We start from the raw sequence: 23,944 nt of genomic DNA, 5'->3' as shown, positions 1-23,944 counted from the left end.
GTATTTTTGTTATATTAGGAGTAGGCGAGTTCCGAACAACATTATGTCTCATAAAAGGCACAATGGGCGCAACAGGCTGTACTATGCACGCCTACTTATCGTGGAGAATCTTATATCGAACAACGGAACTTTTGAAATTTAAAATATTCTCTTAGATGAATTACATTTTTTACGTGTCTGTTGAAGTGTTAATATAACTTAAGTTAATAATGTAATCAATTGGCGATATTGTCTTTTATTTAAATTAATAAATAGTTTTTTAACAGGGTTGTAGCTTTTAAATGACCTTTTCCCGTATTCATAATCTTTTAGTTAAAATTTAAAACAAGGTTCCTTATAGGAAGTTAATTGTTTTAATTTCATATACTTTTTTGTATTATAATAAATATTACGCGAACAGCGTCTTATTAATTTAACTAAGTAGAGGACCGTAATCCTAGAAATTTAGATTTAATTTTTCGTACCGTAGTACTGCGTAGCAGGGAGCTACTAGCCGAGCCACAGGCGGCATTCAGTGCTCGACTGGTCGGGAGTGCGCACGTGTACGTAAGGATACAAAAACATTCGAATTATTAGTATGTGTTAAGTGTTTCAAAGATGAAAGGTCGCCACCAGTTCCGCCGTAGATTCAGTTTACAGCCTTCGTTCATGAAAGATGACACCGACGAAGAAAGGAAAACTCAGAGGTATTTTTTTAAATTACCATTAGGGGTCTACGTCTCGTAGCGTCTTCTACGATCTTGCTACGCTGAAGATGTAGCTAGATCGTAGATGTAACTATAGTTTAAATTGGAATTTACTTAATGTAAAATTAACTTTAATTATTTTATATGTATAGTATTTTTCTAATTTTTTATATATGTTTTTTTTAAATCCATTTTACGATAGTGAAGGAAAAGAATGCATGCATTTTCTATGACATTAATATTTGAAATTGAATCTTCTGTCTTTGTTCCATAGCCGGTTTTAAGTTGGATCAGTTGAGAAATCGATGAAAATGACATTTTGTATCGTGATAATATGTTAATCTCTATAGATAGCATAGTTTGATTAACCTGCCAATCGCGGTTGAACAAAATAATATTTACTATTCAAATGTAAAATGTTCTATAAAATCGGAATAAACTTATTAAAATAAAACTGACATACATGAATTATTAATTTAATAACAAGTGGTGCATAAGTGCATTATAATTAACGCTGTCATGTGTGAGGTATTATAAAAATGTGAACACAAGCTTTAAATTGATTTAATGCACGCCGGTGCACGCTATTTTTTCATAAAAACTTGAATATCACAACATTTACGTTACAATATATTAATATTGCTTTTTAAAACCTACAACGCAAATCTTTATATAGAAGAAATTTACTAGAAGATTTTAATATAACAAACATACTATGGAGCAATAAAAAAAAAACCTGTATTGGAGTACTACATAATTAGGATTAAATTAAGTCCAAGTCACTCACCCACGTAGTCCTGGAATGAAAGGCTGTGGCTAAACAACGTGCAGAAATCCTCGGAGCTGCCTGCGAAGTGCCCAGGAGGTTTCTGTGCTTCTGGAAGGAGCTGGGCTGGCGTAGTTAGCCAGGACTTTAGGCACAACGGACCTATTGAGAGTCTAAGTGTGGAAACTGAGTCCACAAACCAATGACCAAAGTCCATGTCACTATGTTTAACATTAGGACACGACCTACGGAGTGAAGGCCTTCTCCAAATTCTTCCACTTGTCTCTCATCCTCACCATTTTCCAATCCTTCCCAGATATCCCTTTTTTTCATCTTGTATATAACAATATTTGCCTATAAAAAAAATCTATCTAATATATAAAATTCTCCTGTCACAATGTTCGTTCACATACTCCTCCGAAACAGCTCGACCGATTCTTATGATTTTTTTTTACATATTCAGTAAGTCTGAGAATCGGATAACATCTATTTTTCATCCCCCTAAAGGTTAAGGGTGGTCCCACCCTTTAATTTTTATTTTTTAGACAAAACGTACAGCATACAAAAATACATACAACCCTTAATTGTCTTTTATTATAGTAGATAGTTATTTTTATTGAACTAAAAAAAATGTTTCCAAAACGACGTTTGCCGGGTCAGCTAGTAATCTTTGTATATTATTTGAATTGTACACATAAACTTTATTGGTATATTTTTAGTTCATGTAATTTTATATTATCTTAAGGTTACATATTATTCAATGTCTTTAAGCACAACTGTAATACTTTCCCCTTACTGATGAATGCCACTCACCAAACAAACAGTATCTAATATTTTTACTGATAAACGGAATTCAGCGATAAGAGGGGCAACCATTTGTAAAATAAAATGGCTGATGTTTGAGTGTAAATGTACGTGATTTTAAATTGGTATCTCAATCGATATGAGACAATTTTTGTGTTAAGAGGATGCCATTTTAACATTGTTAACAAGTGTTAATAGTTACTAATGGGTGAATGTTATTATTTCTGTTTATCATATTTCAATTTTTATTTAATTATACAACAGATTAAAACAATTTCACACTACAATAGCGAAACCGCATGTAATTAACGTTGTCATTTAATGTAATGCTAATAATCCCGCGGCAGGAATTTCAGATGTTCAACTCATGTCGTGTGCATTCCAATGAACAAATGATTTTATAATTGATATTGACTATACACAGTATTGTTATTAACGCCTATATACGTATAGCATGAAATCTGTATCGTTAAATATAATTTTTTTTATGACTTATTTTTATTTATTTAAATTGAACTTTTTTAGCTAAAAACAATAAATAAATGCATGTCTATATAAAGGTTTCGGTGGGTTCGATTCCCGGCTGTGCACTTTCTGTCTATGCGCAATTAACATTCGCTCGAGCGGTGAAGGAAAACATCACGAGGAAACCGGCTTGTCGACGAAAAAGTGGACGGCGTGTACAGGCGTGTCAGGCACAGTAGGTTGATCTTATTAGATTGATAAATGATGATCATGAAATAGGTACTGAAATCTGAGGCTCAGACCTAAAAAGGTTGTAGCTCCACTGGTTTTATATACACGAATATCTCGTTATAAATATTTAAAGATAAACAAGAAGTAACATTATCGACCCTTAGTACGAATATTACTGTATGGTAGCATATTATAGTTTTAATTATTAAGCAGAATTTGGCATGTTTCTTGTTCCTGTTCCGATTGATGTACAATTTTAGAAACAACAAAAACTTTGTGGTATCATTTTTCAACTGTGTTGTAATGTGTGATGTTGCTTATTGTCTGTAGATTTTAGTCTTCTAAATAATTTCCATGCTCACGGGACATTCGCGAATTATTTTCATAAGATTTTTTCTTTTGCTATTTATTTGCTATTCAATTAAAAGAAGATGTATGTTACTGTCAAGTCGACTTAGACAACCATAAGCCTCTCATTTAGTCTTAGATTACACCACAGTGTTAAATTTCCATATATTATTTTATGATTATAATTTTCATAGAAAATTTCTTAAAGAGCTAGGGCTCTTGATGATCTAGGGATCATCTCTCATAAACGTGGCAAAACATAATGATCATATCATGTCCCAAACAAATAATATATGTTGAGAAATGAAATCTTTTCTACTCTCTGTAAAAAGTATTTAAGCAGATTCAAAACCCGTATATTTTCTGCTCACGTTTATAGTATCTGTGGAAATTCAATTGGCGGGAATTTACATAATCGAAGGATAATAAGCGAACAAATGTATTAAGGGCAAAGCGTATTTGTGTGAAAGTATATATCCAATTGCAATACATTTGAATATTTGTCTAAATTCTGTATTCATTACGCGCAAACATAAATTGTTTTTTTTTTGTCTCAGCGTTTTATACGCTGTGAATCAGCTTTTGAATTCTTTTATTCTGTTTAAATATTAAAAATAGGTCAGAATAAAATAATTAGGATTTAGGTACTGTACAAAATTGTATTCTCCACGTCATAACTGAAGCTTAGTAGTAAAGTTTTTCTTTGCTTTGTATCATGTACAGTATTAGAGGAAAATTAAGAAAATTTCACTTTACTGTTTTTATTTTGTGCGTTTAATACTAAAAATAACGTTTTTTTGTTTCGTAATTTCACTTGAATTAATTTAAACGTCTTAATTTAAGGGTTTTATTCTTATATCATAGTCACCACTTGGGGATTGACAAAGTACTGTAAACCTCCGTATAACGCGGTATAATCGGAGCGCGTTATAGGAAATCGCGTTGTAGGTCTAAAAAAATTGTTCCTAGAACAATTTAATAAAGTAATTTATTTAGTAATTATAGACATGACAAATCACTATAAATTTTACACTACAGGAATATAACTGGAGAAATCACCGCGTTATAGAGTGGAAATACCGGTATTATATATTATTATATTATATGGGGACGGTAATCGAGTTATACGAAAATGCGTTATCGAGGTACCGCGTTATAGGGGGGATTACTGTTCTTAAAGCGATCGTATTGTAGGAGATAAAGATTTATAGGAAAGAATTGTATTACGCGTAGGTATTATTTACACGTGTATGTTACGATCACATTGAAGACATTGTTAAGCTCATCTAGAGCTTATATTACCTTCTTCCATTAAACCATTAACAGATCTAGAAATATGTCTACTTTATGGGTGTTGGCTTTATAATCAATCTTTCATAGGTGATAAGTTTAATTCAAGTCGATTTCTTCTAAGAATCGGTTTCCCCACGACGTTTACTCAAACTGGGTGGTTTGCCGCACCCAAATAGTGGTATTTGGAACCAGCTGCCACAGTATTTCCGAACCAATTCGACTTACCACGTACCAATTCTTAATAGGTCGGCAACGCACTCGCGAACCCGGCGGTATCATTAACAGATGAGTTGAACTTGAGTTGCTACCTTGAACTCAGTCATAAAAAAAATTGCGTCAATAGAAAGGAAAATGCATACGTAGATGAGATTCGAACTTACTAGCTCTGGTTGAGAGTATTATACTAGTTCAGTAACATTTTATTAAATGTTTCATTTTAATGGCGTAAAGTTGAAATTTGTTGAAACTAAGCGACACACAGTAACGTGTAACATTTTGCGCCTTTATGCAAACTAGGGAAACATCTGTCACAAATACTATGTTTGCTGTATAGTATAAGAATAATGAATTGTGTTTTCATTTAAAAAAAGTTTCTCTTGAAAATAATTTTTGTTTTACCACATTCACGCAAAGCGAATTATTCTTTCGCGCTACAACCTTTTCAGGCCTCAGATTTATTTATCCGTTACATATTCATTAATCAATCCATTATTTTTGGGTCTAAGGCGCTCAGGTTTCCTCACGATGTTTTCCTTCACCGTTCGAGCGAATGTTAAATGCGCATATAGAAAGTCCATTCATGCCCAGCCGGGCGGATCGAACTTACGACCTCAGGAATGAGAGTCGCACACTGAAGCCACTAGGCCAACACTGCTCTTTATTTTAACCTTGTTAAATGTAAAAAAAAACTAGAGATGAATCATTCTCTTCTTTTCAGCTGTTATTAATAAAATCAAATGTTTTTCTGATATACCCTCAAAATATCAATACTAAGCGAGGTCATACTCCAGTTTAAATACGTTATTGATAGACAAAAGCCGTACTTAGCACTAAGTCTTGACTCTGGATGTTACCCTAATGCTTCCTTTATTGTCAAAATGTAAATGTGTAATGTGGTTGTAATAAAAAGCAAGCTTTTAAGGGAAAGCCCGCCACACCCTTTTTGTTCACTTTATCATTGGCTATTCATCCGATATTAATGTTTCCAAAGATGAGTCAGCATTACGACTCGTCAGGGTTAATAAACGATTAAATGTCATCCATCCTTAACCAGTTATTGCCGTCCATGTGTACAAAGGAAATTAGAGAATTATCACTAAATAAATTCAAAGCCCTCGTTAAACGTAAATTAATCAATAAAGCTTTTTATAAATTTGACGAATACTTAAATGATCTAATCCTTGGGATTGATTTGCTCCAGTTCAAACAATTTGTAAGACTCAATGCTTGGCGATTAAAAAGAGTGGCGGAAAGTTTCTTGCCAGTTCTTCTTGTCCGATCTACGCCCTTGACTTGCGAACTGGTAGTAAATGTAAATTTACAATTAATTTAACTTCTTTTTACGTGCATAAGTGTACTTGTTTACCTATATGAATAAAGATATTAAAAAAATACTATTAAAATTGTTTATTTCACTTTTCATTTCTTAAGAGTTGAACGTGTGAAATGAGACTGGCTATATAATCGCAGTAATAAGAATAATTAATTATTTTTTGGCAAAACGTATCACAATACAGTAAGGAACTTGCTGCTAGCATGTACGGGACTGCCACAGGGACAAATCTTATACAATTTGTTTTATTTTTCTATTTATACATTTTTAATTAATGTAGGTTAAGAATCTTGTAAATATTCTATATTTCCGTGTTATTAAATATATTAATTAAATACAGTTAAATTAATTATACGTCTTAAATTACTATCAAATTATAAGTGTCATACTCAGTTATATCACTTATTTGTAGTGACAAAATATCACATATTACGTTATCAAATTAATATAAATTATAACGTTTCACGCAAGAAATCATTAAAAGATTTTTTTTTTCAAAAGTACAATTAGTCGATTTTTAGACACCCTAGCAGGAAGATCTTTTAATGTTTTTAGTAAATTAATATAAACCTTGATTGCCATACAAAAGAAGTTTTCATATACAGTTCCAGATAAATTTTTGGCACAGCCAATTTCTCCCCATGACTACTACGACATATGTCTATTCTAAATTCTAGAATTTCTAAATCTAAATTGTGTGCTCCACAAATTGCTCTGATACATTTAACATAAAGTTAGTACAAACGTAGTTATAGACTACACACAAAAAACTTAATTATAAGTATACACAATAACATTTTTAACATAAAAGTCTTAAATGATAATTGGTTTTAAGCCTCTAAGTCCGGGATCTAGTTAAAATTAAATCTCTGGTCACCCTCTATCCTTTAATAATGATATTAATTTAAGCCGGATTCTGCCAACCATAATTACCTGTTATTAATTCAATGGAACCACTTTAGAACTTATGGGTTTAATGTATTTTATATTACTTATTATTAAATATATCCTGGATTTGAGTTATAAAATCGGTAGCGAGATTTTCCTCAGATTTCTGTATGAGTTTTTTGTTAATATCTATCTTAATATCACCTTATCAGCCTTTTGATCTAGGCTGTCCAAGATTGGGTCTAATACGTTTGTAGAAAAATCCATTTGACCACAGCCGTGGTTCGAACACAGGACTTCAGGGTTGAGAGCACGCTGAAACCAGCTGCTCTTCATTTTCGAGTCCATATAAAATGTGAGACGATCATCTTCAGTAGGTAATGCTGTTAAATAAAAAAAACAAAATGGAATTTAATTTAAAAAATGGTTTCTGTATTTATACCAAGATAATTTAATACTAGTAAAATTAAAACGAAACAGCTGTAAATACTTATTAAATTTAGTACTTTTACTAATTTACTACACGCAATACTCGTCGAGTGAGTTTTCTTATCTTGCCGAAGCCGCGCACAAATTATTTAAAGAAGTATCAAGTATGAGGGTGTGCAATTATTTAATCAATTACGAATGCGAATTTTAGACGGTAATCACTTTAGCGTGTTTAATCAATTCAAAAGAGCTTTAAAGATACATATTAGAATGAGCCTAGTAGACTAAAATTTGGACGGCTGATGGCGACGTGTATCTCGTTCGTATTTATAAAGTTTCTCATGTAATTAAATATACATTTTTTGTATTAAGAAATAAAGTTCTTTAAACATTAAACATTCAATTTAATATTATTTTTAGTTTACTATTTATATAAATTTGTTGTATGTGGCATCTTGCTGGGTTCTCAAAACTGTGATAACAGAAAGACCCCACATAACCTACATTAAAAATAAAAGGAGTCCGAGACACATAAGTCAGTCTCGGGTCTAAGTTTAACACGCAAAAAAGTTGCGGTAATAATTCATCCAGAAGTTTAATAAAGAAACTGTTTGGATAAATACTTGTCAAAGTCAAAATTTTCAAATGTTGACCCAAACTAATTATTCTATTGTTTCTAAATAAGTTTGGCAAACTTAACATGATGCGTGGTGCGTGACGATCTTCGATTGGCCTCCAATGACCCAATAAAATTAATATAGGACCGCCCACTGATAAATAAAACGTAGCGATCGTAAATTCTATATTGTAACAGTCGTTTTCTATTGCGAATTGTCTCGGAATTACCTATAACATTATATTCGAAGATTATTGCCAACTTAATTCACTTAAGGGCAATGTCGTAAAATTTTATTGTTTTCATTGAAATTTCTGAATCTCGTTCCAACGACAGATGTTAAGGTACTCCATTAACATGGGACCTGCCAGACCGGCATCATTGGTTTTAATTTTATACCGTAAAGTAACGTTAAGATATAATTTTTACCTTCACGTTCGTCGTAGTAAGATGATGATGTATTTTATGATAAGTTTAGCTAATTTTATGTAGATATAAAATAATTGAATCACAAATAGTTTGATCTATCATAGTCCTTTGTTGCTTTTGGATTAGTTTATAATGCATATAACATAATTTTTCGGATATATATTATGGTTTGGCGAGCTGGTGCTTTCCTCGCTCACCGAATAAGTATCGTAATACAGAGAGTAAATGCTGCCAGCGTTAAAAGTTCCAATGCCACAGGGACCAAGCTTTTCAAATTTGTTTTAATTTTCTATTATCAATATATATTCCGACAAAAAACAACAAATTATAAATTAGCACCATGTTTGGTAGGAACAAATGGTTTAAAATTACAACACAGAAGTATGCCTTCATGGCCTGGCAGTACTATGGGAATTTATAATCGAAATATATGGGAAATTATAATTTATAATTATAAAATATATAAATCAGTGGCGCTACAACCTACTACAATTTATAATTATATAATAATTATTTATAATTTACTTTAAATGAATAAATTACAAACTTCATTTAATCCCCATTTTAGAACCTTCGTAAGTTAAATTGGATAATTTTAAAGTAAATGGAATCGAGATATTGTGTCCCCCATTCAGTGAAAGCAAACAAAATTCGCTGTGACAAATTATGAATTTATACATTATTTTAGGTCTGAGAATACATTTACGGTTATTGGAAAAGTTTTGGGATCTGTTGATATTATAAAGTCATGTGTGGCCATGTGTATTCCTCTCGCTATATAACTAGCTGGTGCCTGCGACTTCGTCTGCGCGGATTAAAATAATATTTGTCCAAATGATGTAGTGTGAGAGACATCTATCTATGATGCTTGAAGCGATAAAAGTATCTATTTTCATTTAGGAAGTAAAATATCAAATTATCATATTGTAGTTATGGTTCACAATTTTGGCTATAATTCCTTACATATAAGCCAAAGATATATACTATGGCGACCATTTTTGTAGAACTATTTAAGAAAAACATTTCCATCATACATTACACATGTGTAACTCCAGCGGTTTTGGCAGCGCACGCCAGAATAGTTCGCATATGGTAGATTTTTTTGGTATTTGATATTTTTGACAATTCACACAATATATTTATAAATTGTAGCCTATGTGTTATTGTATTATATAAGTTATATTAATCAAAAGTTTCACAAAAATCCATCTAGCAGTTACGTGAAAAACTTTCGCGTTTAAAATATATAACAATGTAATGATTTTCCATCTTTTTTCATAGCACTTCTGCACCGTACTATTTTATACCCGTTTCCATTTTAAACACATTTGAAAAACATTTGTGTAGTTTATTAAGAAACTGCCCTGCGATTCTGTAACTCACTTCACGAACTCATTGGCATTCTGATAAACAATAAAGTACAAGCTTCCACCTTTTCAGAATGCCAAATCATAAAATGACTGCTTCACGACTGATTTGAGAGCGACCGCCGATGCGAAAACCGCTGTGTGAGTTCGTGAAGTGAGTTACAGAATCGCAGGGCAGTTCTGACGAGGCACTGATTAGCTTGGACAGTTTTAAATTCAAATTTCGCCTTAATAATCTGAACTATATATATAATAGCAAGACACGTATTTTATGGAATTTCGTTGTATTTTGTACAGTTTTTGTGTGTACACCTAAAATCTGCAGCTAGATAGGGTGATAACACCTTGAATTGCGCTAACAAAGAATTTTCGACTGCTAACGATATATACAACTTCTAAGCATCAGCTATTGGGGCTTCGGATCCATCAGTGGTTATACTAGTCGCTTTCTCCCTTTAGGAGAAAGAGCACACAGTTTCTTCCTACACATTTCAGTTCCATATTATATATTAGATGATATATTGGATGATAAATATATCATTCAATACAAATATCCCATCTCTGGGTTTTCGTGGTACCAAAACTGATGAAGTAAAATGAGGGGCATAACTTTTTGTAATATCTACTCGACTTATGTATGACGAGGTAAGTGTGACAGGTGAGGTTTGTATTGATCGGTGATTGCGCTGATAAGCCGGCGACACTACAGCGGGCATCTGATAACAGCGTAATAAAGTACAATGATTTTAGAGGTCATACTAACATTATTATTATATTCGTCTTCCTTTTGGAACAGAGAAGGGGTGGAATTCAAGAGCACATGCGCTTATTAAAGGTTTACGTTGGCCTGGTAGACAGACGGTGACCCCAAAGCTTTCTTACCTCGGCGTATAAGAATCGCAATAATAATAATTAAGCCTCATTTATTCCTTGAAAATTTTACGAAATATGCACACACTTAAAATAAATATCTTTTTTTAAAGTGCCTCTTTGAAAAGGGAAAAAAAAGTATCGCAATACTGCGAGGAAATGCTCTCAATGTTAATGGCACACTGCCACAGACTGCCACACTTTAAAATTAAACATAAAGTATTTATTTATTAGTTCTAAAACAACGTGTATGCATATTATACAAGAACATATGAGATCACAAATTTTAGACACATACACACACACATCAATTATATTAGAACATAAGCAAGCTAGCAAGGAAAAAAAAAAAGAAGCAACCACAAAAAAAAAATTACTAAAACTTAATATAAACTTTAACCTCATTAACTTTATAAACAAAGTTACAATATATATATATAAACATCAATCAATAAGTATATCAGTATGTATTAAAGAGTAAAATAATGATTCTTATACATTATAATATACGTATATGTTGTTCAAATATTCACTTTTAAATTGTGTTGTTCATAAAACTACTTTAAGAGATGCTAAACCCTGATGTATTTAATTGTATTCACTAAAGCTTGTAAACGCTCGGCACAATACATTTGTACTTTAAAAAAACAAGTTTCGTTGTCACAAGCACTTTTAAGCTATGCAACATAACTTTGTATAATTTGGCGACAATGGCATTATATACTGGCACTTGTTAGAAGCCACTTGGAATGTATGATTTGGGCCCCACAAGAAAAGAAATACTACATATAGTTGTATTAGTTGCACACTGGCTAAATTCCCAAGAATTGCATTATTTATAATTAGCTCTGAAAAGGTTTTCTTGTTTTTATATAATGTTTTTGTTAATTTTTTTTATTATTAAGTTTTCTATGGTATTAAGTTACTGTAAAAATAGGAATTAGGGAAGTAAATAAATAATTACAAATGCAGTAATTTAATTAAACTAAACATAAATATATTTTAAATAAAAATTTTTTTTAACATTTCACGTCGGTTTAGTTAGTTTTTCAAAACCAATATCTTATCAACGGTTTTATTTACGCATAAAAGCATATAACTAATCCCTATAATTCCCTAAAACAATGTAGACATTAAGTCGACGTGGGTCGCCTTCAGGGATTTAATTTTCCGCGAAAAGGTAGCTAGTTAGCTAATTAAATGGGTCTATTTGATAATTAGTGAACTTCTGTGTGTTAAGGTATGTAAACAGCTGATTTAATGGAATTTAGGAGAATCAGTCTACTAATTTACTGATTTAGGAAGTAAGAGACTGTTCCAGGTTTCGATTTTTGTTTACCTTAACATCGTCAATACGTTAGAATCAGTCTTACTGCCAGAGCTGTACGTGTCATATACTAACTGTATCAATGATGCCAACTATGCGTTTTGACCCGTATTTTCCCATATCAGATCCTGACTCTTTAAGATCTTTAAAGACATGAAAACTATCGCAACTTGAAGCAAGAATATTAAGAATATATCTATCTGTTTTATACATGCTCGAAAACATAGACATTCTATCTCCGCACCGTGCGAAACAAGGACAACTGACTGCCGCACAGTTTGAAACGAACACGACTAAATACTTAGCGTAAAGCATTAAAGTGTTAAGTTAAACTGAAAAATCAACTTTCGCCCAAACTTAGTATTGGCTGAAATTAGCTTCCTTAATTAGCGCACCTTCTTTATAATCAGACTTGATAATTTCTCCAGATTCACAGACACGAACTCATCGGGTAGTGTTTACCTAGATAATAATATTATTTTTCTGTAATGTTATTAATTATTTTGGAGCAGTGTTCTCTTAGTGTACCTGGCTTATGTCGCATCTTTTTGGGTCGCCGTTTCATTACACAAGAGTTTTAAACTCAAAAAAAAATGCAAAAAATGAAAGAAAAGGCAATTGGTACACAGCCATGATTCGAACGCACGACGTATTGAATACAATTGAGACTTGCATGCTTAAATCACTGAGCCAACACGGCCTTATTAAAAAAGCGAACTTCAAGAAGCGATTCAATTTCTCCACGAATCTTTATTGTAGCATTAGTTGGTATAATATATATTTTAAAAATAAATAAAAATGTGTTTATTTGTTATAAGAGAATTCATTAGTTACATAACTTAACGTTTCGAGTGATTATCAGTAAACAAAAGACTGCCACATTAATTTGCAAGATCTGATATTATAATTTTATTGTGTTTAGAATATATTATGTTATATAAATAAGAAGTCATTTAATTAAGATAATAACAACATTACAATTAGCAACAATATTAATAAAATTAAACTTATAAACATAAACTAATAATAATAAAATAATATACATTGAAATAAATAACGAAACTTAACATAAACTAAAATATATCATTAAAAGGAGTCCCTTTAGGCAAGGTTCCGAAGATACTGGCAGCGTTCCCCCTTTGAATTGCTAGACTAATTCTTTGTCCGAGGTAGCTGCCAGATCTTCGGTCTCCTGTGATGTCGACAAATATATATATATTTTTGTTATAAGTATATCTAATATTTAAAATTCTCGTGTCGCGGTGTTTGTGGTTAAACTCCTCCGAAACGGCTCGACCGATTCTCATGAAATTTTGTGTGCATATTAGGTATGTCTGAGAATCGGACAACATCTATTTTCCATCCCCCTAAATGTTAAGGGTAGTCCACCCCTAAATTTTTATTTTTATTTTTAGATATTTTTTTCTGTTTTTATTTTTTTATGATACAACATTAAAAAATACATACAACCCCTAATTTTCACCCTACGATCCCTCTACGATCAACCCTTATTTTTTTATTATAAATGATATACATGGCAAAACGACGTTTGCCCGGTCAGCTAGTGTACTATATAATTGTTAGATTTAGGTAGCCTCTTAAGTAAATAATATCTATCCAGCTTCTCCATAAAAAAAACTACACACAACGATGAACACATACTACATTTATACTGTAAATTGTTTTCACTGTTGTGTTACATTGTTTTTAAATTAGCATGACAATGTTTAAAAATTACATTACCAAAGATTTACGACATAATTACCCTAATATTTTATATTCAAATGTTGTCTGCCTAATTATGTTTTCATTCAACATTTTGTTTTCATTAATTTGAATAGACATGTTTGAAGAGCCAGTATTAATTTTAAATCTTATAGTATTTTTACGAATGACTTAAAACGGCCACCAAAATAGCGACTGATTTGGACCGTACCGTATCTATATAATATATCCATAACAAACCAAATGCTGTATAACCTCTAAGTTTTGGCCTTGTAGTGTTTCGTAATCATTTTATTTTCTTAATCTAATATGTCTGACAAATGCCGTCGATTTATGGGTCTTCCGATGTTTTCCTTCACTGTACGAGCGAATTGCGTACCTACAAAGACACTCCCATTGGTCCACAGCAATGATTCAATCAAGTTAACTCCTTCATTAGAATTAATTATACGTTTAAAGTACGTAGAGCATATTTTACTGGTAATTGTTTTAATGCAAGCAGATTACTTTCATCCACGGATGTTGCGAATCTTACCGTTAGTTTCCATTTCCCAGACATGCAGACAACAAGGCAACTTAGAAAAACTTTTATTTTTCCAGGAACTTTCAGCGCTAAAAGCGCACTTAAGAACTTTAACATTTAAAGAAAACACAATTTTAACGAATTGTAACAATTAAAGTCGGTTTTTCTTGGTTAAGACTTGACTAAGAATCATGAGAGACATAAATAAAAGATTTTCTTACAGCCGTACATTAGATAATGTGAAGTGATACCGCCCATGGACACTCTCAATGCCAGAGGGCTTACGAGTGCGTAACCTTTAAGAATTAGTACGCTCATTTCTGCCTGCTCAAGGGCCCTAAGTCGAATTCGGAAATACATCGGTGGACAGCTGGTTCCGCATAGTTGTGGTGCGCGGCAAAATCTGCCTTAAAAACCAATTACGAATAATAATTACGATGACGAAACGTTTTCTGAGTTCCCAAACAACAATCGTTAGCCGGATTTGTATGAAGGGAAAATGCCGTGTGCTTTGGCCCAGGTGGTTTATGAGGCACCCTGGGATTCTTATCAGGAAAGATCTCAGGTTCTGTAACTAACTTTAACAGTATGACCGCTAGATCCGCTATTGATTGGTTTGAACCCACGACCTCAGAGTTTATTATTTACGGTTATGCTATTCTCTCTATTAGATTAAAAATTAATTACACTATGGTGCTTTTTAGATATAAAATTCCCAAAATTAATTTTATGTTAAGATCTATGGCGGACTTTAAATAATATTAATAAAACGCATTTAAAATTATTATTATTTTTTACAGACCAGAAAAAGTGGAACACACATCAGGCAGCAATAGCAACTTAACAAACAACGCCGTCCGGCACAAGATCGTCGTCTTAGGAGCGGCGAAAGTTGGAAAATCGTCTCTGATATCCCAATTCCTGTATGGGACATTTTCGCCCAAATACAAAAGGACAATTGAGGAAATGCATCATGGCGACTTCAACGTGGCGGGAGTTAGACTAACTTTAGACATTTTGGACACATCTGGTGCGTACGAGTTCCCAGCTATGCGCGCCCTGTCCATGCAATCGGCGGATGCTTTCATTCTAGTCTATGACATAACTGATTTGGATAGTTTCGCTGAAGTGCGGGCTTTGAGAGACCAGATACATGAAACGAAAGAGAGCACTGCTGTTCCGATCGTTGTGGTGGGGAATAAGGTGGATATGGCTGAGTCTGGTGAGAGGCAGGTTAGTTTATAGGTTAAGGTGTTTAATATAGACTAGAATTGTATAAGTTCAGTACTCAGTAATTAGCAAAAGTACTTAAAAACTTTAACCCGTGAAGTGAAAACGGATTCTCACTGATTGATGACCAAAACTGACCCTAATTTGGAATATGCCTGATTAGTTGTTTCCGTAAAATTTGTGGATGAACATACACTTACATAGTTGAAAGCGTAAATAAATAATTTATTATTAAATTCAAATCTAAGTACCTCCTTTCTGAACTCCGTTTAAATAAAACACAACAATTTATTCCTTGTCATTAGTACGTTTAATTGTTCACGATTGTCTCTTAAAATAAATAAAATTGAATTCTATTTAGAAGAAACAGAACTAAGCCGCGTAGGTTTTAATTAATACCTTTTTAATGTCTACGATATTCTACGCTAAAAATCGTACTAACACTAAAATGTGTCAAATATTTACATAATAGCTCAAACGACATTTTTTCCGGTAAAATATTTTAAAAAGTTACAAGAACTCGCGAAACACCTTTTCCAAGATTTTATCTTTCAATGCATAAATTTAATACAAAGATTCATTTTGCTATACGTACATTAAGTGAACATTACGAGTCTTATTTATTTATTCCATATCATTATTCTATCTTTGGCATCTTTGGCATTCTCATAAACAATAAACTACAAGCTCACACCTTTTCAAAATGCCAAATCATAAAATGACTGCTTCACGACTGATTTGAGAGCGACCGCCGATGCGAAAACCGCTGTGTGAGTTCGAAAAGTGAGTTACAGAATCGCAGGGCAGTAATTACTAATTCGATAGAACGACACAATATTTATACCCATACCAATTAACCTAGATAAAAAACATTAAAAAAATATATATTTATATACCTAAATCTTATAACTAATAATATAGGAAGCAACTCTTGTGAACTCAGCCAGTGTACAAACAAATAGGTCTACCTTAACAGAAATTCTATTTATTATATGTATTGCTCGCGTGAGTGGTGCTTCGCTAACCAAGTTGGAATGTGCGCGCGGTACATCCAAAAGTTGAGACTTCCGCCTCAGGTTTCTACTTGGTACCCGTACACTCAGTCTCTCCATTATATCCAGATTATGAACCCGACCCGTAAGTATCTTAAATATATACACTGACAAGGCTAGCTCTCTTCTGAAGCGTAGCTGGTCATAGCCCACCATACCCAGAACAAACAGGGTCGGGTACATAAGCGGATACAAAGGATACACTCCATACAGTCTCTTGTAGAGGTAACGGGTGAATTTATTTTGTATTCGCTCTAACATGAGACTGTATTTAGCCTCATTTGGGGCCCACACCATTGCATTGCACTCCAAGTGAAGTCCGATATCTGCTTGCAGCAAGAAGAATTTAGGGAAATATTTCCAGCAGCTACAGAAGCTGAGTAGGAAATACTGTATAAGCACTGTTATCTTCAAAATTTGCTCAATTAAAAATAAGTACATACAGTGGAAAGTATCTATCGTTAATTACTTTTAAACACTTCTATTTTAAATTGAATTTTCTTAATAGCTTTTTCTATCGCAATCCCGACTAAGCTTTAAATCGCAGTTATTTATAGTATTTGGTGCAGTTCATTCATTGGATAAATTGAATTTCCTATCGAAATGGAAATGCACGGAGCCAGATTTGTTGACGCTAACACGTTTTTTAATAAACGACAGTCAATTTTTGATAAACAATTTTTTACAGTTTGGTCCCGAGAGTATTATTATTCAGTGGCAGCGGTGTATCAAAGCAAATGCGGGCAAGTATATTTTAAAGAATAATAATAATACACGTTACTTATAAAGGTTGGAGGAGATGAGGCCTTCTAAGAATGTCGGTTTCCTCGCAAGTTTGCCTTTACCATAGGAACAAGTGTTAATTAGTTTGTTTTACCTATCTGCCTTATATCTGGGGGAACACCCCGCCAAATCGAGCAAAAAGCGACACAACCGTAACCTCCTTTTCTCAAAACAATTCAGGCCATTTTGACTCTATAACTTCAGTATGGATGAAAGTAGAAACCTGAATGTATTTATTTAAAATAAACGATTTTTAATATAGATATGGTCACTATAGGTTTAGGTTAGCCAATTACGAGTACGTAATAATAAGTAGTGAATAAACTAACGAACTTGGTATAACATGGATCTCACGACTATTTACGGTAGAAGTACCTTTTACAAGTTATGTTTTTGGTAACTCATAAAATACATATCTTTATATATATAATTCTTCTGTGAGTGTGTATGTCACTGAACTTCTCTCAAACGACTGGACCGATTTTGATGAAATTTTTTGTGTGTGTTCAAGGGGATCTGGGAATGGTTTAGATTCACAAATCAGCCCGCCAGATGGTGCTGTAGTCGGTACTTTCATACTTTGCTTTACTTATTGCTTGAAATATCATGCAGGACAACGTCTGTCGGGTCCACTAGTTTTATTGTATAGTCTGATACCAATAGAGACAAAATTTTTACCAGAACCAAATCCTGGACCATAAAAATGGCTGATAGTCATATGTTATGGATGAGTATGTAGCGCTAACGACTACTACTACGGAACTGAATCACCAAGAGGCTTTCAGGCAATTATTTCTTGAGAGTGTTGCAATTGTGTGCGCTAAATTGCCTATAAATTAATTAATAAGGAACTTAAAATATCCGTCAAGAGGAACTTATAAGGCTCGGGGAATCTGAGAGACTAAAAGGACGTCTAATACAATTGACCGACCAGGTATCATAGAACCAAGCCACCTGGAGACAGAGATGAAAGCAGATGTTTTGTCCTGCTACAACAGGGTGATGAGCACTACAAAACTGGTTCATCCGGCCCGAAGGACCAATGTACAGCTTACTGGCTGGCATTGGTCCTAAGTATGAAGTGTGTATTTAAAATTATAATGTCATAAATATTTGATTACTAAAATATGTATACGCTATATACATACACTATGTATTAGCAAGCTGCATTTGATATTTAAATATATAAAAGGGTGAGAGCTAATGAACCTAACAACCTAACAGATACCTACAGTTGTAACCTAAGAAATAAGAAGTGAATATAATTATTAATCTTAGTTCTACATATTGTTTCTCAGTAAGAGAATTATGTATGCAATTCTTTTGAGAAATAAAGTTATTCTTAAACCTAAAAACCTAATATATAAATAAGTATGGGATGTTTACACCAAGAGGTAATAGACGGAGGCCTACAGGTAGGATCAGAGGTTCAAGGTGGTGGGATTTTCTCAAAGCTATTGTAACAGGCAGATTCAATTAGGGGCTTGACCAGATAATATAGGAGAAATTAATAAGACAGAGCAATATTCAAATATGATTTATTGTTAAAAAAACAACATATTAAATACCACTTACACTCATTCACACATACATAAAATTACTCTTGTGAGCTGTTGGTGTATCGCGCACTTTCAGCTATTAAAAATTGGAACTACCAAGTGAGCCGTGTCGACAGTTGCTCAATGTTCTTGTGAAATGTGATTACACGATCGAAGAAGCAGGACTGTACCTTCTATGTTCTCCATACGAGAATGTCTCTAAATGTTATTGATCTACGCCACATAATTTTTATTCATTCTCGAGTAACGCTTTCACGTGATCGATCTATTTATGTGTAGTGCACTTAGTTAATTAGTGTGAACAGCACTTTCACAGTAAGATAACGCAAACAATATAAAAGTAAAACTAAACTGTGAAAAATAATTTTACTTTGAACATGTTGATGATTTATTAATATGTACTAACACGCAAAATTAAATTAAGTTTAAATTTCATTCACTATATTGCATTTTACGAGTTTAAATACTGCAGCTATGTTAGAGGTAGGTGCTAGGACTAAAGAAGCGATAACAGCCTTCCATCGCGGAAAGAAAATATACAAAGATAGTATGTATATTTAGATAAAGGACTATGGCTATGTTCAGATGGCAAAAACTTGACGCGCGTTTTCAAATCGCGCGACTAGACATTGTGGTATTTTCATACAACTGTTCACATGAGCGCGCGTCAACGCGCGTTAACGCGCGTCAACGCGGCGCTCAGAGAAAAAGTCTCTAGACGCAGGTGATCGCGCGTTGACGCGCGCTTTGATATTAATGTAATGTCCGTTTGCTGTTCAGATGAGGGCGCGCTTTCATCGCGATCGCATGTAATTTTGTTAATTTTCGTAATTATATTTTGTTCTCGCATTTAAAATGAGTGAAATTGAAGATATTGACATCGACTTACTAATCGATGAAGTAGAAAAAAGCCCAGCAAGTTGGAATATAGCAAATTTGTATAAAAAATATAATATAATTTGTATTTTTTTTTCAAAATTGGATGAACCCAATGTGTACGTTTTCTTTTTCTATATTTTTCTTTATAATATAACCACAAAATAATAGCCTCTTCCACGTCCATTTTCTACGTTCTACCGAACTAGACTGACGAGTACTCTCGCAACGCGCGTTAGCGCTCATCATCTGAACGCTATTCAAATTTGATCGCGCGTTGACGCGCGTTAACGCGCGTTACATGTGAACATAGCCTATGAGTAAACAAAAGTAACAAACTAAATAAAACTAAAGCATGAGTGGTTGTGGGTGTGTAATTATGTGTGAGGATGTGTGAAATAATTATATTTAAAGTAAAATGTTAGTTTAAAACGAATAATCTCTAAAACATTTTACATGCATTGTGCTCTGTTCTATTGTGGGCCTCATAATAGGTAATGTATTTTAAATGACTATTACATTGTTATCAAGGATCAACTTGAATTAAGAAGAATAGGAGAGATTTCAAAGTTTATGAAAAGGATAAAGGATACATATACTAATGCTCTGTAGACACCACATTTATAACAGCTAAATTAGTCTTATTAGACAAAACTGAAAATAAATGATGTAATTCGTTATGGCAAAAAATATTGTTTTGTGAGAAACTTAAGAAAATATACAAAAAATGGCTGTGTTTTGGACATCGTGTGTACATGAATAAGTAGTTAATTTTGTTTGACTAATATGATATTTTAAAAAATAAATATTGTTATTTACGTATATCAATATTTTTGTACACTAGGAGGTTTATCGGGTTTCTTTGCTTCGCGGCAATCTTTCTTTGCCATTCCCGACACTGCTTAACTCGGTCATGCAGTGTTTTATTCGTATCATTCAATTAATGATCTTGAGAATCCATTTCTAATCGTATATTTACTGCATTTTGACGCGTACTTTTTTGTTATTTTTTATGCACGATTTTTTCCTGTAGGAGTAGGCAGAGACCAAGGATCTCCACTTGCTACGGTCCTGACATACTTCTCTTGCTCCATACACTCTCATCATGGCCGACATTATATATTTTAGATATAATTTTATTATATTTTGACACCTTATTATTTTCAATGTGACTGTTTTTGACAAGAGCCGACGTAAAACGTAGCGTCTCCAAGTCTGACGTTTTTAGAAGAATCCTTGACACGCAGCATAATGGCCTCAAAATGACGGCGCTTTCCACCTAAGATTGGTTTATGAATTAAAAAAAGTGCGTGCGTACAAAGTGCACACGTCAGAAGTGAAACTTCTTTGGCAAACTAATTTTTAACTCTTGTTCATATTTATACAAATCTAAAACTTTAGATTTCCGAGACATAGAGGGAGGGAAAAAGGAAGATATTATGTTAGGAATTTAATGAATGTAATTGTCATTAAAATATTAAAAGTGTCGAAAATTAATACAAATTATTTTTTTTTTTAATTTATTTAATCGATAATAAAAACACATCGCATTTTAATTTACAATTCGTCATTTAAGATTTTAATTAATTATTTTGTATAAAATATAAAATACTTATATATTATAAATTCTCTTTACGAAATTTTAATTTTAACAATAGAATTTCTGTAAGGTAATTCACCCTTCTCACTCTGTCTCAATCGGTCTCAATCGCTCTCTCCCTTTTCTTCGACAAAAACGCTGCTCATCTTCGTGACGTTCCGTAAAAATTTTACCCTTACACATAAACATATTCAATTCATTGAGATTCCCTTTCATAGCCTTATACCTTGACCATATATGTATGTAGTTATAAAATTGTAATTAATTCAGGTCTGTGTTTACACGATTAAAAGCAAAGAATAGATGAACTAAATCCATTCATAGATATCCCGCTAAGTAAACTTTACGAGTTAGCAAATATCTTTTGTTTGTGATCGGGTTAGGAAATGCAAACGGATGTAGCGAGTCTAGTTTGTACTGTGGCAGGCGGATAATAGGGCAGTGGTGACTTACCAATATCCGGTCCCTTGTGTCTTCCACACGGTCGCATCTCGTCAGTTTCATTTGTTCATATAACTAACTTATGGCGAACCGTAACTCCCTTTGTATGGGTAAAGAAATTAAGTTGCTGAGATCGAGATGAATCAAATATTGTCCTTTACACATACAATACTTTATACACATACATACACAAACAGATATTAATGCAAATTTATATTATATACTTACCTGACAGTTGTAGTGCGTCTTTAAATTTGCACTTATTATAAGGATAAGGATTACGCACAGATCGAAGGTGTCCACTTTCGTCTTGCTATCAAAAGACATCTTAATGGAACTATATCTCCTACTTCCCCTTGGAAGGACCAAGGAGGGCTCTTTAAAAGTAGGCGGATAGAAGTCATAGAAGCGTGAGCAGGAAGCGAAGGGAAAAAGATAGCCATAGATAGCGAAATTTGGTAAAAGCTGGAGATGGCCTGAAGAGGAGAAGCACTTGTTTTCCTGAAATAACAAATTCCAAATTCGATTTGTGATGTATAATAAACAAAGTTAAATTTCCAATTATATTGTAACCAAATTTAAGATAAGCGATCCTTAGAGCTTTTGCAAACACCTGCCAACGCCATCGCAATTTTATAAAAATAAACTTCCATTCGACTTGAGTAGGCGTATAATGAAGCTGAACAAATCGCTCGTATCTCACGGCACAGTTGTCATAATTAATGCTGAAAGTTCGCAAACCGTCATTTGTCACGTTTATCTTGTCAGATTTCAGGCCGAATTCGACCCCGAAGATCTTAATACTTAGAGGTTGGTCAGTACCCTTACGCAATAAATCGTAGGTCCATTACGGTATAGTGATTAATTAATTTATTACAGCGTATGCCAAATGGCTACTTTAATTAAAAATTAGTTTATAATTGTTAACTTATAGTAATAGCCTATTTCTATGCTAGCAGAATGTACTCAAATTTAAAATAATTTATTAATTTAGGTAACATAATGTACAGTTATGAACATCAATAAAGAAAAACATATTAAATGCTTCACACGGACGAAAAGAACTGGCAATAAAATCAACAAGTTTTTGTTACACATAATGTTTGTAAGGAGCTGTAACTATTACACAATGTTCCACATGACATCTTTAATCAATTAAGTACACAATTAAAAAATAGATAAAAATATATCTCAAAATTAACACCAAATTTTGTCTTCTATCATCAGTAGGCATGATGAAATAGGAGCACGCACATTCTCGTGCGAACAACACGCACTCTTACCCATTAATACATTTTAACAGTCTAATTGATCCGTTTAAACTGAACTCTATCTCCATTGATCTCATAGTATAAACAATTGGACAAAAAGAGACGAAAGAGTAGTAAAAGTTACACTAAATTCGACGGTGCCTATAATATTATTTTAATTTCAGGTCGACTTTCACACAACGGAGTCCGTCGTGACCGTGGATTGGGAGAATGGCTTTGTGGAGGCATCGGCGAAGGATAATATGAACGTGTCTCAGATCTTCAAAGAGCTACTGGTGCAGGCTAAGGTGAAGTACAACTTGTCACCCGCGCTCCGGCGAAGACGGCGGCAATCATTGCCCACTGGCCCCCAGGGTCCGCCTGGCTCCGCTGCCAGCCCCTCTTCCTCCAATGCCCCCCACGTACCTTCCGCCGCTCAGCTCGCGCACCTTCAACAAATTAGGGAAAGAAATGCTAACAGTAAACGCAATTCCTGTTCAATTTCTTAAGTAAGACAAGTATTAATTAAGTAGAAGACAATCTTTCTAAATGTTGTGATTTTATGAGAATGAATATGCATTTCCGAGATTACTTGATACCGTGAATTCTATTTTTAAAATATGAAACATATATGCTAATGTAAGAATTTTATTCACTAAGATATAGATTCTTGTGTATTGTGTAAAAATTTAAGTTTGTATCATTCTTGCTTTTTTAATTATCGGATATATTTACGTTTCATATTTTTGCAAAACATTTAAATAAAATCTTTAGTTGTATTTGTATAACTGAAATTTACACGGATCGAACAACTATGGTTTCCATCAATATAGT

The 23,944-nt window shown here is 33.2% G+C and overlaps 1 protein-coding gene across 1 annotated transcript; it reads left to right on the top strand.

The window, feature by feature from the left end:
• The first annotated feature begins 521 nt into the window (after positions 1-521).
• Positions 522-23,797, top strand: LOC125054870 (ras-related protein Rap-2b). The gene is made up of 3 exons (XM_047657007.1): positions 522-686; positions 15,120-15,552; positions 23,296-23,797. Exons 1-3 carry the CDS (start codon positions 598-600, stop codon positions 23,617-23,619), a joined length of 846 nt encoding a protein of 281 aa, XP_047512963.1. The 5' UTR covers positions 522-597; the 3' UTR covers positions 23,620-23,797.
• The last annotated feature ends 147 nt before the right edge of the window (positions 23,798-23,944 follow it).

The sequence above is a fragment of the Pieris napi genome, chromosome 12 (assembly GCF_905475465.1).
Source record: "Pieris napi chromosome 12, ilPieNapi1.2, whole genome shotgun sequence".
Classification (NCBI taxonomy): Eukaryota; Metazoa; Arthropoda; class Insecta; order Lepidoptera; family Pieridae; genus Pieris; species Pieris napi.
This window is presented reverse-complemented; position numbering and strand designations above follow the sequence as displayed.

What these genes read in the sequence shown, in the direction of transcription:
- LOC125054870 (XM_047657007.1), top strand. Translation starts at nt 598, where the DNA reads ATGAAAGGTCGCCACCAGTTCCGCCGTAGATTCAGTTTACAGCCTTCG. An exon ending in GAAGAAAGGAAAACTCAGAG is followed by an intron (nt 687 to 15,119) that starts GTATTTTTTTAA and finishes TATTTTTTACAG; the next exon opens with ACCAGAAAAAGTGGAACACA. An exon ending in CTGAGTCTGGTGAGAGGCAG is followed by an intron (nt 15,553 to 23,295) that starts GTTAGTTTATAG and finishes TTTTAATTTCAG; the next exon opens with GTCGACTTTCACACAACGGA.